The following is a 16,133-nucleotide window of genomic DNA, read 5'->3' as shown; positions in this document are numbered from 1 at the left end:
TTAGAATATGGGAAGGAGCTGATATGGCATAACTATATTAAACTCTCGAGATTCAGAACTTTCCATCCATCCACCACATCCCTTCAGGTCACAGGGGCAGGAGTGTGAGCAGAGAAGCCCAGCCACCTCTTCATCCAGGAGAGACACAGATGAAGTGCTAACTCGGTGCAACACAATAAACTGAACTTATCAGTTGCAGAGTTTGTGGCTTCACTCCATTGAAAGTGACTTGTCACATTACAGGCATTCCTCTTTGTTTCCCTCTGCACTACCGATTATTAAAGATGACATTGACTCCCCCTAGCAGAATTCAGTTTCAAACTTGTATTCCAGTGCATGAATCTCTTGCAGTCCTCACCAAGCAGTCACTCGTGTATGACTGATTTCAGCTGATTTCAGTTTCAAGCTAGCCACTTCTCAATACCACTAGTGAAATGTACAGCTGATTTGTTGTTTATTTTAGCTGCCAAAGTAGAGATTACTGTTTGTGTGTGTAGACTGAGGAGCCACTAATACTTTTCAAACTTCTTGATATCCATTTCTCTTCCATGCTGCAGCTAACCTTCACCTACTTTAACCTGGAGTCCCACAACACATGTGGCTGGGATTCTCTCACTATCTTCAATGGAGGATCCCCAGGTTCTCCCATTATTGGTCAGTACTGTGGTACTACCTCCCCAGGAACCATCCAGTCAGGATCCAACAAACTGGCTATAGTTTTCCTGGCTGATCATAGTGTGTCCAAAGGAGGATTTTTGGCCTCCTGGTCTTCTGATTCTTCAGGTGGGTCTACACTGCCTAATTAAACCTCTTATGCATATGCTTAATACATTACAGTTGCTTATTCCGTGTTTTAAGCACAGTAACTTGTTTACTCCAATTGTATTATCAGAGTCTCACATTTCTGAGTTAAAATTCAGTGAAGTTAAACTAAGACATAGTTGAATATGTAGGATTAAACTCAATATGATACAATATGATGCTGTCACTTTGAACACTGAGTTAGATTATTTTTTATATCCAACATGTCAGATGGTCATAACTGCTCAGTATTGGTTTTTAGCCTTGTGTACAAATAATAACAAATATTTTCCTGAGTATTCAGTGTATGGTTATTTATCAGCGGAAGAGCTATGGGACGACCTCTGAGTTATTTAATGTCTTACATACACTGTGTGCTCGTGTACTCACATATTTTTGTTTGCTGCCAGGATGTGGAGGGGTGATCCATGCTGATGCAGGAACAATCAAGTCTCCAAACTATCCCCAGAACTTTCCAGCCAGTGTGGAGTGTACCTGGAAAATCATTGCCCATGAGGGAAATCACCTTGAGATGAGCTTCAGCAGTGATTTTGAAATTCCAGACAGCGCCGGTACCTGTGAGAGCAGCTATATCAAGGTATAAGCACTTGCACCTTGCAGGAGATTTTTTCCCTTTTTTCATTTCAAATTAAGCTTTAATTTAGGGCAGGGATAATCAAATTGCTATTGAATCTTCTTCTTCATATTCAAAAATATTCATCTTTGTATTTTTGTTTTGGCAGATTTTTATGCCCGACTTAATTCAACCTGAAAGGGATTTGTGTCTTGCATGTATTAGGCGAATATGTAAACTAGGACACTGTGGTGCCACTGAGTAATGTGTCCTTCATATAAGTAATAATATTAATAAGATTATTATTATATTTATTATTACAAACATGTCAGACACAAGTCCCTTATGGGTTGTGTCAAGAAGGGCATCAAAAATCTGCAGCGCTACAGTGAGAGTTTGGGAGGGGGGCAGGGGTGTGTGTTTTTGTTTAGTTATTTGTTTGTTTTGTTTTAGGTTTTTTATTTAAATTATTATTATTACTTAACTTAACTGTTCCTTTAGTTTTGTTATTTATTCTATTGGCATCAGTGCAAAAATAATAAGAAATCTTCAATAAACGAAAACTATACAATAAATAACAAAATCTTAATATCCATAAGACATAATCTGTTTTGTCTCTGTTTATTCTTTTACACTTTGTATCTGGAAATATTCAATACTTAAGCTTGTTTTCATTTGACCTGCAGTTGCATGCACAGAAAGCTCTCTGAGCCCCACCAGCAGCGGTCGTTTAGTGCAGGGAAAAGAAGACAGAATAGAAGCAGCGCAAGTAGAAATTTGTGATTTCTTGTCCTCATTTTTATCCGTTCATCCTTTTCTACTTATCAGGGTCACAGGGGGACTGGTTCCTATCCCAGCTACCATAGGGTGGCAGACAGGGAACACCCTGAGAGTGTCAGTCTGACGCAGGGCTAATACAAAGAGAATGACAGCATTCATACTCACATTCACACCTATGGGCAATTTAGAATCACCAATTAACCTAACCCCACTAACTGAATGTCTTTGGCCTAAAAGAGATCCCACACAGACGTGGGTATAACATGCAACCTCCACACAGAAAGGCCCCGCCCAGGTGGTGGAGTCGAACTCAGAACCATCTTACTTTGAGCTAACAGAGCTAACCACTTTGCTTATTCATTTTCATTTATTTATTTTTGGCTTATATGTCATACTTACATATTTCAAATCGTTAGACAAACTTATTTATATGAGAGAGAGGGGATATAATTGACACAGTCCTCCTGGAATACCCCACTGCACGTTGTAACTTTTCACCGGTATGGTGGTATCTGAAGAATTCGTATCATGTGTGAAATTACAACAAGCACTATATAAGCATAGATAAGGAAAATAGGACTGTATTTAGTATTAACCCCAGCCAGACTCACAGACTTCACAGAGTGATGATTAGATATGACAGAGATATGGCTACCTATCCACATGTGTTAGCCAGTATCAAACTCTGAACCCAAATGTACCAGTAAAAGAGCAGAGCATTCACATTCAGATCAGCTGTGACTATAATAAACACAGTCTTTGCTTTAAAACTTGCTTTCTGTGTAAACACCATATACACATCATTTTCCAAACTGGTTTAACTACTATGATTTAGTTGAATTACAAAAAGAAGGTTAAAATCAGCTAATCTCTGTCTAAGACTGTGAGTATACTAGTGGCCAAAGGATAAATGACTGATTGCATTATTCTTGTTTAACCGGTTGCCAAGAAGATGCATCGAATACAGTTATTTAATGAAAATAGGCTATATCTGCAGTTATGTGTAGACCCAACATTATTTTGTAAGTCATCCTGCTGCAAATTATGCAAATGTTTAAAAAAAAAAACATTTTTAGCTTCTTTCTTCCTTTTTTAATCAAGTATATTTGCTTTCTGACCTTTGAATGCAGAAATTAGAACATAGCTTTGATTTTTTTTCCCAATCACCTTTTTGTTTTCAAATAAAATTGGCTGCAGAATGCTATCATAACAGGACCTGATTAAAACTGTGCATGTTTCTGCAGGTGTGGTCAGGTCACAGTCAAATTAGTGAGGCTCTGCTGTCTACAGGCTGTGGCTCTGTGGCTCCAGGGTCCATAGTTGCTCCAAATAACATCATCACGAGCCGATTCCAATCCACTGGAGCCCCTGGCAAAGGTTTCTCAGCCTCCTTCAACACCAGTAAGAACCAGACAGCCAGTACAATTTCATGTTAAACCTTTGCTGTAAAGGCTATTATATCACACACACTTTGGTGAATTTTCCTCTTCTAAATAAGTTTAGAATTAATCTTTTCTAATATGAAGGTGGAGAAATTTTACTACTGCTATGTAAATGCCATTTTCTGTCTGGAAACTTCCATGGGAAGACCCAGTAATTCCACGTTTGCCCATTTGGAAGCTGTTGCAGATTCTCGGTTAAGCCTTTAGAACAGTGATCCAAAATGTGAGCTGGTGGACCACAAAGGCTGCAGTAATAACAGAAATTCAGTTTGAAATTATTCAGAAATATGTACAGTCACATATTTATTTAGACTTATTTATTTATATAAAAAGTGAATTAAAACAGGTAATAGGAGGTGGTTAGTTGGTGATATTACTCATTATTTTGACTGTTCTTGTGTTGAAATGTGTGTCCCAGCTGGGACACAACATTGGCCTTAACACTTTGCATATGACCGGGTGGTATTAGAAATTTTCAAAGAAGTATCGTCTTGATGCATTCTCAATCATCCAGGAAAGTTTCGTCACTCATCCAAGTCACTTGGATGAGTGACGAAACGTTTCTCCCACAAAACGCTACGTCCAGATGAACAGATTCAACTTTTGGAGATTTCAAAGAAGTACTTCACTTTCGCTTGTATTTTGACTAGAGTATAAGTCACATGGCATTTTCTGCTTTGTTTTGTTTTTTCTAAGCAGCCATTACCACTCTTGACTTTGGGAATGAGCGCTCTAGAAGCTTTACACACATGTATTGTTTTATGTTTATTATTATGTTTTGCACTCTATGCACATGCTTTGTGGGATTTCGTTGGTCAGAAGAAGTCAGAGACTTGTCCTAAAGCCACTCTACAGTCTCAGAGTACTTTGAGAGTACTCAAAGTAAAAGTATTTTGCTTTATTGGGTTGCATTCATTCTCCCTGCAATTTTTTCAAGGTCTGTTCCTCTGACAAGTAGCTGCCATTCATTGTTGTCTTACAAGAAAGTGTTAGGAGTTGCATGAACAGTTGAATCATAACATCTGAGAAACTTGATTCTTATACTCTCAGATTCTACAGTTTTGCAGACTATAAACAGGTTTTGTATTTTACCCAGTGTTACACTATTCACAGCTTCTTGAACATAACACAATGAGGAACAACTGTATCATGTTATAGCCCTATTCCAAAATTCCAAAATAAATTCATTTTTCACTTAAAAATTGTCCATATAATAACAAAAAGCAAAAAAACAAAACAAAAATATAACATGTACATAAGTATTCACAGTCTTTGCAAAATACTTTGCTAAAGCTCCTTTCCCAGTATTTACCGCTTCAAGTTTTTTTTGAGTATGATGCTAGGAGCTTACCACACCTTTTCTTTGAACAACCTCTCAAGCTCCCTCAGGTTGGATGAGGAGCATCGGTGCACAGCCGTTTTCTAGATCTCTCCGGAGATGTTCAATCTGGTTCAAGTCTGGGCTCTAGTTGGCTCACTCAAGGACACTCAAAGAGTGGCCTTGAAGTCGCTACTTTTTGCTCCAAAGATGAACCTTGGGGAACCTTCTGAGGTTCAGAACACTCTGGAACAGGTTATCACCAACGATGTCTTTGTACTTTGTTTCATTCATCTTTCTCTCTTGTTTCTTGCTTCTGAAAAACATGCCATGGTATGACTCTACCACCACCATTCTTCACTGTAGGGATGGTATTGGCCAGATGATGCGGCGTTCTTGGTTTCCTCCAGACATGATGTTTGACATTCAGGCCAAACACTTGAGTCTTTGTTTCATTGCCCCAGGGAGTTTCTCATGGTCTGAGAGTCCTTCATGTGCCTTTTACTGAACAGTGGCTTCCACCAGGGGCGATTCTAGGATCAGAGCTTTGGGGGTGCTGAGCACCCAAAGAGCTGCCCAGCCAGGCAAGATAAACTTTACACGTCACAATGAGACTTCTTCCCCGTCTCTGTCAGTCCCTGCATCCTTAAATGTCTCCAGTTGTCCTGAGTTCTCTCTGACTGTCTCCTTGGTACATTTAAACCCCTGTTCCTCCCTGTCCTCGTCGTCTGTTGTCCTCATCTCCGTTATCAGTCATCATAATTTTAGCATCTCTGTGCAAGTCTCCAAATTTCTTTATTAAATCATAAGATTCTTAAATTCATCAAGTCTCTCTGTGCCTGGGTCCTCACAAAACACGACATCACTGTTTTGTACATTTTAACACAATTTAATCCCCACATTTGTGAAAGAAAAGCAAAACACTTTTTTTAAAGTCTGTAACAAAACCATCAAATATGATAAAGGTTATTTAAATGCAGCAAAGGAAGAATGGATTGGAATTTTAAAAAAAAAATACATATCCTAACCTTAATTACTGGGGGAGAATAATGTATGATGCTCATAGTGAGTAAAAAGAAAACTGAGTGCATCTTTTTGACAAATATTCACTTTTAATGTGTATGTGTAATATAATACAGATACATAAAAAATACACTCTAAAAATAGAGTCCTTGAAATGTACAAATGTACAAAATATTGATAAAAAATATTAAAATGGAGGCAACTTTGCCTATGGTACAATGTATGTATGAAAAGATCTTTACTGCAGATACTACTATGGCTCTGCAGATTTTTTCTTTTATTTTAACCTATGTCGCCTCACCTTGAGGTTGGCAAATCACTTTTGGTGGTCAACTCTCTCAAACAGTTCAACAGTTTGTTTTGCCTGTCACTGTTCCCTGTCTGTTTTCTTACCTGGTTCTTCCTGACCTTGTACTTTCTCCTCACGTTCCCCTCTTTCCTCCTCTCTCCCTCTTTGGACTGACAATCATACACAAATAGATTGTATTCAATTAGATAAAAAAATTACATTAATATGAAAAAAAATATTATTAAGATCACTAATTAAAAAAAGTCCTCCCTCAGTGTACTTTCAACCAAAAGGCAAATAACAAAACCACATGTACATCTAATAAAAGATATAAATATTGAAACCAATGACTGTATAGTCATTGATTGAAATACTGATCCAACATTATCCTTTATTGACGGATCATTTGATCTTACACTTTTACCTGAATGTTGCTCCCGGGTTTAATATCGGCACATGCACATATGACAAAATAACCAGCTTCTCTCATTCCATTTCAAACAGGACAGTGGTAACAACAATAGGCTACGGACAATTTAAAATTTTAGATTTTAAATATGCTATATAAATTTCAATGGGAGCAACAGGACGGTCAAATGTCGCTGATTTTACTACAGAGTAGGACGGATTGTAGGGTAGCAAACATCGTCGGAAAACACATTTCCAACACTGCTGGTTACCTGGGTGTAATGTTTTTCAGCTAAAAAGAAACATGGCCTGACTCCTACCTAACTATATAAAGAGGAACTGAAGGTTAAATGCAGCTAATATGTCCTGTTTTAAGCCAGCCACTTACACCTCCGCTCCGCTGCGTCTTACCATCGCTCTGGCAGCAACAGCGCTAGAGCCAGGGTAGGGCAGAGGCGAGCTGAAACAAACCATTTTGGGAGGGGGGGGGTATCTATACTTTTGTTGTTAAAATGTTACGTCTCAACCAAGTACTGAATGCTTTTTATATTTTTAGTAGTGTGTCACACAAACAGCAAATATTGTCAAAAAAGTAAGAAATCTTTGGGGGTGCTTTGATTCATTTTGGGGGTGCTTCAGCACCCCCAAAAATGGGCTAAAATCGCCCCTGGCTTCCACCTTGCCACTCTGCCATAAAGGCCTGATTGGGGGAGTGCTACAGAAATTGTTGTCTCAGAGACACTTGCAGTTACTATCAGGTACTTGGTCATCTTTTACCCCAATCTCTCAGACTGGTTGGTCTGCTTTAAGCAGGGTTGTAGTCCTTTAAAAACTTCTTCCGGAGGCCACTCTTTTTCCCCCAATATGTTATATTAGGGGGAAAAAAGCTATTTTTTTTCAGTTTTTAAAAGTTACTTTTTTAACTTGTGGGTCGGCAGATCTTTTTTTGCAGTGACATGGTTATTCTATCAGCATGCAAAGAAAGTCTGTTGTGCTCTTTTCATTAGGATGCGGTGCAAACTTTACAGCTGACAGCGGCCGTGTGGTTTCACCAAATTATCCAGCAGACTACCCATCCAGAGCCAACTGCAACTACACCATAGATGCTGGAGAAAAGACTGTGGTCATCCTCACCTTTCAGACATTTCAAGTTGAAGGTAAGTGTTACAATTAACACATTTGCATGCAAAATATCTAATAAGATTTAGTAGTTTGTTGAATATTTCCCTCCTCTCTCTGTTGTCTAGCACATTCCACCTGTCTGTACGATGGCCTGAAGATCTACAGTCTTGCTACAAGTGGCATTCCTATTGCTACTTTGTGTGGTACCACCATCCCAGGGAGCTTCTCCACCTTTGGCCCCATGTTGCTCCACTTCTACTCTGACTCTGTGATTACAGACACTGGCTTCATGGCAGAATACACAGCTATTCGTAAGCAATTCAAAGTCAAATTATTGTTATACCCTAATAAACCATCACCATTTGTTTTAAACAAAAACAAAGAATAGGAAGGCAAAGAACATTTTAGATATATGAAATTGGAATAAAGTCCAGTATTTTTAATTAAAATTATTATAATTATGTAATGAACCACTTTTCCATTTAGTTACTTTGTCAAACTTTTTCAATCAATTATACTTTTCTTTTTTGGCATTTATCTTCTTTACTCTAAGGAGGATAATTTGTTAAATACACATTAGTCAATGTCAATATAATGTTTTAAGGGAAAAAACTAAATGACAGATTTTATTTTGGTTTGTTTCATTTTTGTATTTTCATTATATTTGGCATTGTTAGTTATATTTATTATAAAGGGTGTGGTGTGAGGAGTAGATGCATACATCTAAAGTTGTGTATGTGTGTGCGTGCGTTTTTGTGTTTGTGTGCATCTACAGCATGTGGTGGTTTCTTTAACAGCACCGCGGGTACAGTGAGCAGTCCAGGGCTGTCCATGACCAACTATCACCACAACATCAACTGTACCTACCACATATGGGTCCAAGCAAATAGAGTAGTGGATCTTAAGTAAGACTTCACTGGCTGCTTTAACCTGACTGCAGTACTTCACAAATGAACTGAAATTGTTCACAAATTATTGTATTGTTTTATAAACAGAACCAAATCTTGAAAAACTTGAATGCAGTGTTGTTTTTCAATTAGCTTTGACTTTTAAAAAAAATTACTTAAAAAATTGCATGACATCAGTGCATTGTCTTAAAACTAGAACAACTCAAAACGTTTTTTCCCACATATTTCTGTGGAACCTCTTTCACACAACAATGGGAACAAAACGTTCTGAAAAAGGCAAAGCCTTGGATACATAGGACTTGAGCTGGTTTCATCTGATTACTAGACAAACTGGTGCTCTTGTACTCTGGGCTTTAAGAAATGTTTCTTTTCCACAGGTTTAACACCTTTCATCTGGAGGCGTCTTCTTCCTGTCAGTTTGATTCTGTGGCAGTTTATGACGGACCAGACACTCTGTCACCCTTGCTGGGGAAATTCTGTGGTACAGTGCTCCCACCCAATCTCCGTTCCTCCACAAATCAGCTATTCATTGTCTTCAGCACCGATAACACAGTGAATGGGATTGGCTGGAGAGCTACTTACAGTGAAACACTCGGTAGGTGGTAATGACAGTGTATTTTTTTTATTTTAAGAACAAGTGAATGCCACTTATTCATAAAACTGTGCACTTGCACTGCACAACTGATGATCTCCTAAGACATTCTATCTCTAGAACTTATTCAGAAAAAAAACATTGTTCAGCCGAGTCTTTCATTTTCACTTTTTAAATGAAAGACTCATTTAAAAAGTGAAAAATGGCTGGAGCTGACAGGAACCCCAACTTTGGGGTACAAGACTGTACTTCAAGATGGTAAAAGGATGGGTACTTACTATAAAGTACCTTTGTACTCAGGTTGAGCAATCAAAGTGCTTCCTGCTACAAGTCTCATTCACTCAGTCACACACAGATTCATACAACACTGTATGCCTAAGCTTTGCCTAACATTCACATACATATTCATGATGGATGCATCAAGGGCACGTGAGGGTTCAGTCTCTTGCCCAACAGAAGACATTAACCCTAGTCTGGAGAAGCTAGGGATTAATCCACCAAGCTTCTGATTGTGGCGGGGACTGTGGACACAGTTGCCCACTAGATTAGGTCACACCTGTCAAATAAAAACAAATCTGAGGCTGCAGTGGATTTTCCACAGCTGAAGGCAGGGAAAAGGGAAGCCTGGTCTCAGTTTGCCTAAGGCTTTAGATCATGGAGCCAAAATTTGACATCAGCTGTATCAATCCATGGACAAAACCCACCTTGGGTCAAAGAATGGTGACAGTCAAATACAATGTAAAGGGGAAGAGGATTCTCTCACTGAGAGTGGACTTTCACCCACCACACAACATACCCAGAAATCCACACACCATCAGCTCAGCTGTTCACCCTGCTTGAAATGTGAGATAACACCTAAATCGCAGTGCAGGCTAGTTTCCAAAGATCCCCTTCAAGTAAGTGATCACTGAGTAAATTTGAATGAAAATTGTCTGATAATGACTCTTCATTCTCATACACTGACAATTGTTGTAAACAACCTTCTCTTAAAGACTGAACATTTGACTTCGGTGCAACCGAGTGAAAAGGGACAGTGACTGTTTAGATTTTATGTACTTGTAAATACAATGTGAGCATTTTCTTGATTTGCATTGTATGTTGCTTGGTGCTTTTGTGCTTTCTGGGCATGTGTGCACTCTTTGTAGGAATTGATGTAAGGTACAATTACTGTATGCAGTTTGCTGGTGATAACTAAAACAATAACGTTAGTCTGTCTTGAATTCTGACTGGGTACCCAGTAGCAACTGTTACAAGTACTATCTAGGCAGTATTATCTGTTTTTACATTACTAGTTTGAACTTTCCAGACATTGGACAAGTTCTGTTGTTGCTGTTTTATCCAGAATAAACAAGTGGACATGCTTAAATTACTTGCAGGTCCAGCACAAGGATGTGGTGGATACCTTTCCATGCCCATGGGCATGTTTGGTTCACCAGATCCAAATCTAGATGGTGTCTATGAACCAAGGATGGACTGCCTATGGACCATTGAGATGCCTGTCAACAAAGCAGTCAATCTGACCTTTGACTCCTTTGAACTTGAGACTTCAACTACCTGCCGCTATGACTATGTCAGAGTAAGTATACTAAGGGTGGATATTTAATTCATTGAAAATTTCTGAGTTCAAATATCAACAGTACTATTCTTATACAAAAACCCAGTTTACACTGGCACAGTGTGTTAGTACACTGACCCTACTACTATGACCAAATGTACTTGCTATTATCTGGTATTTCTGCCAAGCTTGTATTAAAATTTGTATCTGTATCTCTCTCAGGTTTATGATGGTGACAATATGAACTTTCCTTTGGTTGGGACATTTTGTGGAACCTCTGTCCCTGCTTCCTTCATATCAAGTGGAAACTTTTTGACTGTTCACTTTGTCACTGATGGCTCGGTACAGAGGCGAGGCTTCAATGCTACCTACAGAGAAGTACCATGTACGAAACTTTTTGATACTGCATTGCACTCAAAGTCATATTTTCATATGACGAGACATGAAACAACATTTTACGTACAAAATCTATCTGCCCTCTTTTTTATTTGGCATTGTGTCCGGTGGCTGAGACACTTTTTTGTTTTTTATCCATCACAATCTTCAATGGATGAGGCTCTCAGGTCCTTACATACTGTCACACTGTCAGCAGTGTAGAGGCGGCAGGGGCTGGGCCAGGCGAGGCAGGGGCCGGGCCGGGCCAGGCCCCTGCCTCGCCTGGGAGGAAATGACAGAATGGCTAAGTTTAATCCCCCGACAAACTTCCCCTTCGATAAGCCGACAGAATGGCCCGACTGGAAACAGCGTTTCGAGCGCTACAGGATCGCAACGAAACTCCACAAAGACGAAGGACAAGTACAGGTGAGCTGCCTAATCTATGCGATGGGCAATGAAGCAGAGAACATTTACAAGTCACTCACCTTCGCCGCCGATGAAAGTCGCGATGACTTCGCCGTCGTAATGAGGAAGTTCGACGAGTATTTTTTCCCGCAGAGGAACATTATACATGAGAGAGCATGTTTTCACCAGCGTGTCCAGCGGCCAGGCGAAACGGCGGAGAGTTTTATCCGAGCCCTGTATGACCTCTCAGAGCACTGTGAGTTTGGTGCATGTAAAGAGGAAAATATCCGCGACCGTATTGTGGTCGGGATACGAGACAAGGACCTCTCCCGCAGGCTACAGCTGATGAAGGACCTCACGTTGGCGCAAACGACCCAGATCGTCAGACAGTCAGAGGAGGTCGCAGCGCAGGTAAGCTTGCAGGGAGATGCGGGAGGCTCAGTACAGGAGGTACGGGATAAACGGAAAAGCATGGACTGGAAATCACAACAACAACAACAGCGAGGCAGGCTGCCCGAAAAAAAAAATGGGCGGGGCGTGACAAGAAATGCGGTAAATGTGGGAAGACACAGCATGCCAGGGATGAAAGGTGCCCGGCAGCAAAATCTGTTTGCCATGGCTGCCGAAAAATGGGACACTGGGCCAGGGTGTGTCGTAACACCAGATCAGTGAATGAGGTTACAGAGACAGAGAAAAGCGAGCAGGCCTCATACTTTCTAGGCTCAGTGTGTAATGCAAAAGGAAATAGTGACGCATGGACTGTGCAGTTACTGCTAGACTCTGCCCCAATAGAATTTAAGATTGACACAGGAGCAGATGTCACTATCATAAATGAAGACATGTTCCACACACTTGCTCATAAGAGAACACTGGAGCCTTCTAATCTCCCTCTAGACAGCCCCGGAGGGGAGCTGTTATGTCTCGGCTACTTAAAGGCCACAATAAGTTATAAAGGCAAAGACTACCTATCCAAGGTGTATGTGGTTCGTGGACGCAGGGTTAACAACCTTCTCAGCCGCTCCTTTCAGTGCAGATGAACCTGGTGGGAAGAATTGATGAAGCAACGTTCACTGCCACCAGGAACCAACCACTTTACGGTGAACACGGAACATTAAAAACTGAGCCAGTCAAAATTCAGTTAAGGGACGATGCTGTGCCATACGCGGTGCATACGGCACGCCGTGTGCCTTTCCCCATGCTGCAGAAAGTGAAGGAGGAACTACAAAGAATGGAGAACCATGGTGTCATTGAGAGGGTGACCCAACCTACCGAATGGTGTGCCCCAATGGTGCCTGTCTTGAAGAAGAACACAGCAAGGGCCAGGATCTGCGTTGATCTGACAAAACTGAATAAGTCTGTCAAAAGAGAGCGCTATATCTTGCCTACCCCTGAGGAAACCATGTCCAGGTTGAGTGGGGCAACAGTCTTCTCCTCGCTGGATGCAGCCAGTGGATTTTGGCAGATCCCGTTGCATCACGAGAGTTGCAAACTAACGACATTCATCACGCCATTTGGCAGGTATTGCTTTAAGGTTCAAGGTTCAAGGTTCTTTATTTGTCACATGCATAGTTATACAAGTATAACACACAGTGAAATGTATCCTGACACGATCCTCGACATGTGCAAAAACATGGGGGGGGGGTAGAGGGATAACATTATAAATATATATATAGTATATACATTGGGTGAATGTGCAGTAGAAGCAGCAGCAGGTGAATTCTGTACATTAATATGAATAGACATCTGACTATTTTACAGAATGGACAATATAAACATATTTAAAGTTAAAGGAAGTTAAAGGAATTGAGTGTCTGGAGGAGAGTCTCAGTCAATTATAGATGATGTGAGATGGCGTGTGTGTGTGTGTGTGTGTGTGGGGTGTTGGTTTAGGGCCCAGATGGCTTGAGGATAAAAGCTCTTCTTGAGTCTCTCTGTCCTTGCCCGGATGATGCGGAACCTTCTACCAGATTGTAGAAGTTGGAACAGTTTGTTGCCAGGATGGGACGGGTCCTTCAGTATCTGCGTTGCTCTAGTCCGGCATCTCCTGGTGTAGGTGTCCTGAAGTGGGGGGAGAGCAATCCTGCAGCAGCGTTCTGCTGTACGGATCACTCTCTGGAGAGCTTTTTGGTCCTTCACACAGCTGTTCCCGAACCACGCTGTCATGTTCTGTGTGAGGATACTCTCCACAGCGCCTGTGAGGCTGCCCTTTGGGATAACAAGTGCACCAGAGATCTTTCAGCGAAAGATGTTGGAGACCTTAGAGGGGCTCGAAGGTGTGGAGGTCTTTATGGATGACATCCTGGTCTATGGGGCCACCATGGAACAACACGACACCCGACTTGAGAAGGTGCTGCAGCGCATTGAGTTAGCCGGATTGAAGCTCAACCGAGAAAAGTGCTCCTTCAGACAGAGCCAGCTTCGCTTCCTAGGGCCTGTCTATGTGCAGTTCTACTCTTAACTGCCACACCCGTAGTTGTGCTGTTATAACCCATGCTGGATATATGTTCAATAAAGCAGCGTCATAAGAAAGCTACCGAGTGGTCATTCTACACCAGCGAAGACAGACACAGGACCAGCAGGCTCGGAGACCTCTGGCAGAGACGGATCAGGACCAGCAGGCTCGGGGACGTCTGGAAGGCTCAGAACAGAACCAGCAGGCTCGGAGACCTCTGGCAGAGACGGATCAGGACCAGCAGGCTCGGGGACGTCTGGAAGGCTCAGAACAGAACCAGCAGGTGCGGAGACCTCTGGCGAGGACACCGGTAACTGAAGCTGCACAGGGCACTGGCTCTGCTCAGGCAGCACTGGCACGGTACAGTTCTTAGGGGGCTGTTTAACCTTCAGGGTTCCAGAGTCTGCTGGGGACTGAGACCCAGCCTCTGGTGAGGCCCTGGAGTGAATAACTGCCCCTAAAACAGCTAAATTATGAAAAACACCCTGGGTGGGAATGAGATTTTCTCCCTGCATTGAGATGATGGATGGCTGGGTAGCTGAGCAGGGGACACAGGAGACCGAGCTACGGGTAGCTGAGCAGGTGACACAGGAGACCGAGCTACGGGTAGCTGAGCAGGTGACACAGGAGACCGAGCTACGGGTAGCTGAGCAGGTGACACTGGAGACCGAGCTACGGGTAGCTGAGCAGGTGACACTGGAGACCGAGCTACGGGTAGCTGAGCAGGTGACACTGGAGACCGAGCTACGGGTAGCTGAGTGGCTAACTGAGCTGAAGGTTGCTGAGCGGCTAATTGAGCTGAATCGGTGGAACTTTTAAGCGACTCGGGCATTGCTGGCTTTTTAGTCTCCAGGGGTCCAGAGTCAGCTGAGGGAGGAAACTCAGCCCTTGGGGATTACTGCAGCATCACCACTTAATGTCTGTGATTGTGTCACGGCGAGTGAGATGAGCCGTGTGGAAAATAAAGGAGGATCCAAATGCAGGCACTTGTACAGGTGAGAGGGTGGTTTATTAAACACAAAAAGAAAAGGACAAAACAGCAAACGGGACCGACAACTATCTAAACTGAGAACAACTAAACTACTGACACAAACCAGGATCTGAACATGAAGGAGGATGAGCGGAGGTAGCAGACGACGGACAGCAGGAAGACAGACACACAGATGAAGCAGGGTGGATACGCAGACGGACCAGCAACTACAATGACTAAAGACGTGACTTAAATACACAGAGAGAAACACAGGGAGATTGCACACAGGTGGTGGACACAGCTGGGAGTAATTAACAAGACGAGACAGGTAAAACTGAACACACTCACATGAGACGCAGACCTTCACAATAAAACAGGAAACCATCACACAAAGACGCCGACTCGACACTGAGAGAGAGACAGAAAATGACACATGGAACTAGACCTATACTAAGCAGACACGACCGAAGAACAAATCCTTAAACATGAACAAACAGAAACATGGAACTCTAATAATAATAATCCATCATCCTAATAATCATCACCACCACCACCAGTATTACAGGGAAAAATCCATCATTCAAAACCAAAACATAACAACTCAAAATACTGGGTCACACCGACCCAGAGCCATGACAGAATGAGTGTCAGTAGCCCCAGAAACGAAACATTCAGGCGCAAACTTAACACTCTCCTGAGGTGGCAGCTTGGAAAATGAAACAGTCTTAGAATCATCAGAGCTAGGGTTAATTGTCTCTGGGGTGAAAGCCACAGCTTTAGCAGACTCTGGGATAACCGATATGGGGTTAACAGGCTCAGAGAGAGTTAATCCTCTTGGACGGGTTGAATGCCGCTGGGTCCATAGTGGCGGGTTCGTACTGTCACGGCTGTAGGATGTAGCCGTGTGGAATTATTAAAGGACCCAAAACGCAGGCACTTCTGATGTGAGGAGGCTTTATTAACGGAGGTGGTAAATACACAATGGGAGGGTGGCAAAAAACAGAACTGAGTAAACCTAAACCTGAAATGATGACCAAACGGGGTGAAGGACAGAGAGACGCAGACAGATGCAGGGAAACCACTCAGGATGACGGAGGGAATTAACACAGATGAACCAGC

At 42.0% G+C, this 16,133-nt stretch overlaps 1 protein-coding gene across 4 annotated transcripts in view; it reads left to right on the top strand.

The window, feature by feature from the left end:
* The window catches only part of cubn (cubilin (intrinsic factor-cobalamin receptor)), a 78,254-nt gene that overhangs the window by 56,864 nt on the left and 5,257 nt on the right, over positions 1–16,133 (top strand). For 2 of the 4 annotated variants that reach the window (XM_039617163.1, XM_039617164.1), the window contains 9 exons: positions 558–783; positions 1,212–1,399; positions 3,400–3,556; positions 7,643–7,792; positions 7,883–8,068; positions 8,533–8,662; positions 9,043–9,260; positions 10,634–10,833; positions 11,035–11,197. In XM_039617163.1, the coding sequence (XP_039473097.1) occupies positions 558–783; positions 1,212–1,399; positions 3,400–3,556; positions 7,643–7,792; positions 7,883–8,068; positions 8,533–8,662; positions 9,043–9,260; positions 10,634–10,833; positions 11,035–11,197 (1,618 nt within the window). Of the gene's footprint in view, positions 1–557; positions 784–1,211; positions 1,400–3,399; positions 3,557–7,642; positions 7,793–7,882; positions 8,069–8,532; positions 8,663–9,042; positions 9,261–10,633; positions 10,834–11,034; positions 11,198–16,133 lie in introns of those variants that run through there. The other 2 variants (XR_005614260.1, XR_005614261.1) reach the window with 2 other exon arrangements.

The sequence above is a fragment of the Oreochromis aureus genome, linkage group 9 (genome assembly GCF_013358895.1).
Source record: "Oreochromis aureus strain Israel breed Guangdong linkage group 9, ZZ_aureus, whole genome shotgun sequence".
Lineage (NCBI taxonomy): Eukaryota > Metazoa > Chordata > Actinopteri > Cichliformes > Cichlidae > Oreochromis > Oreochromis aureus.
Note: the sequence above shows the minus strand (reverse complement) of the source record. Positions and strands in the feature narration are given on the sequence as shown.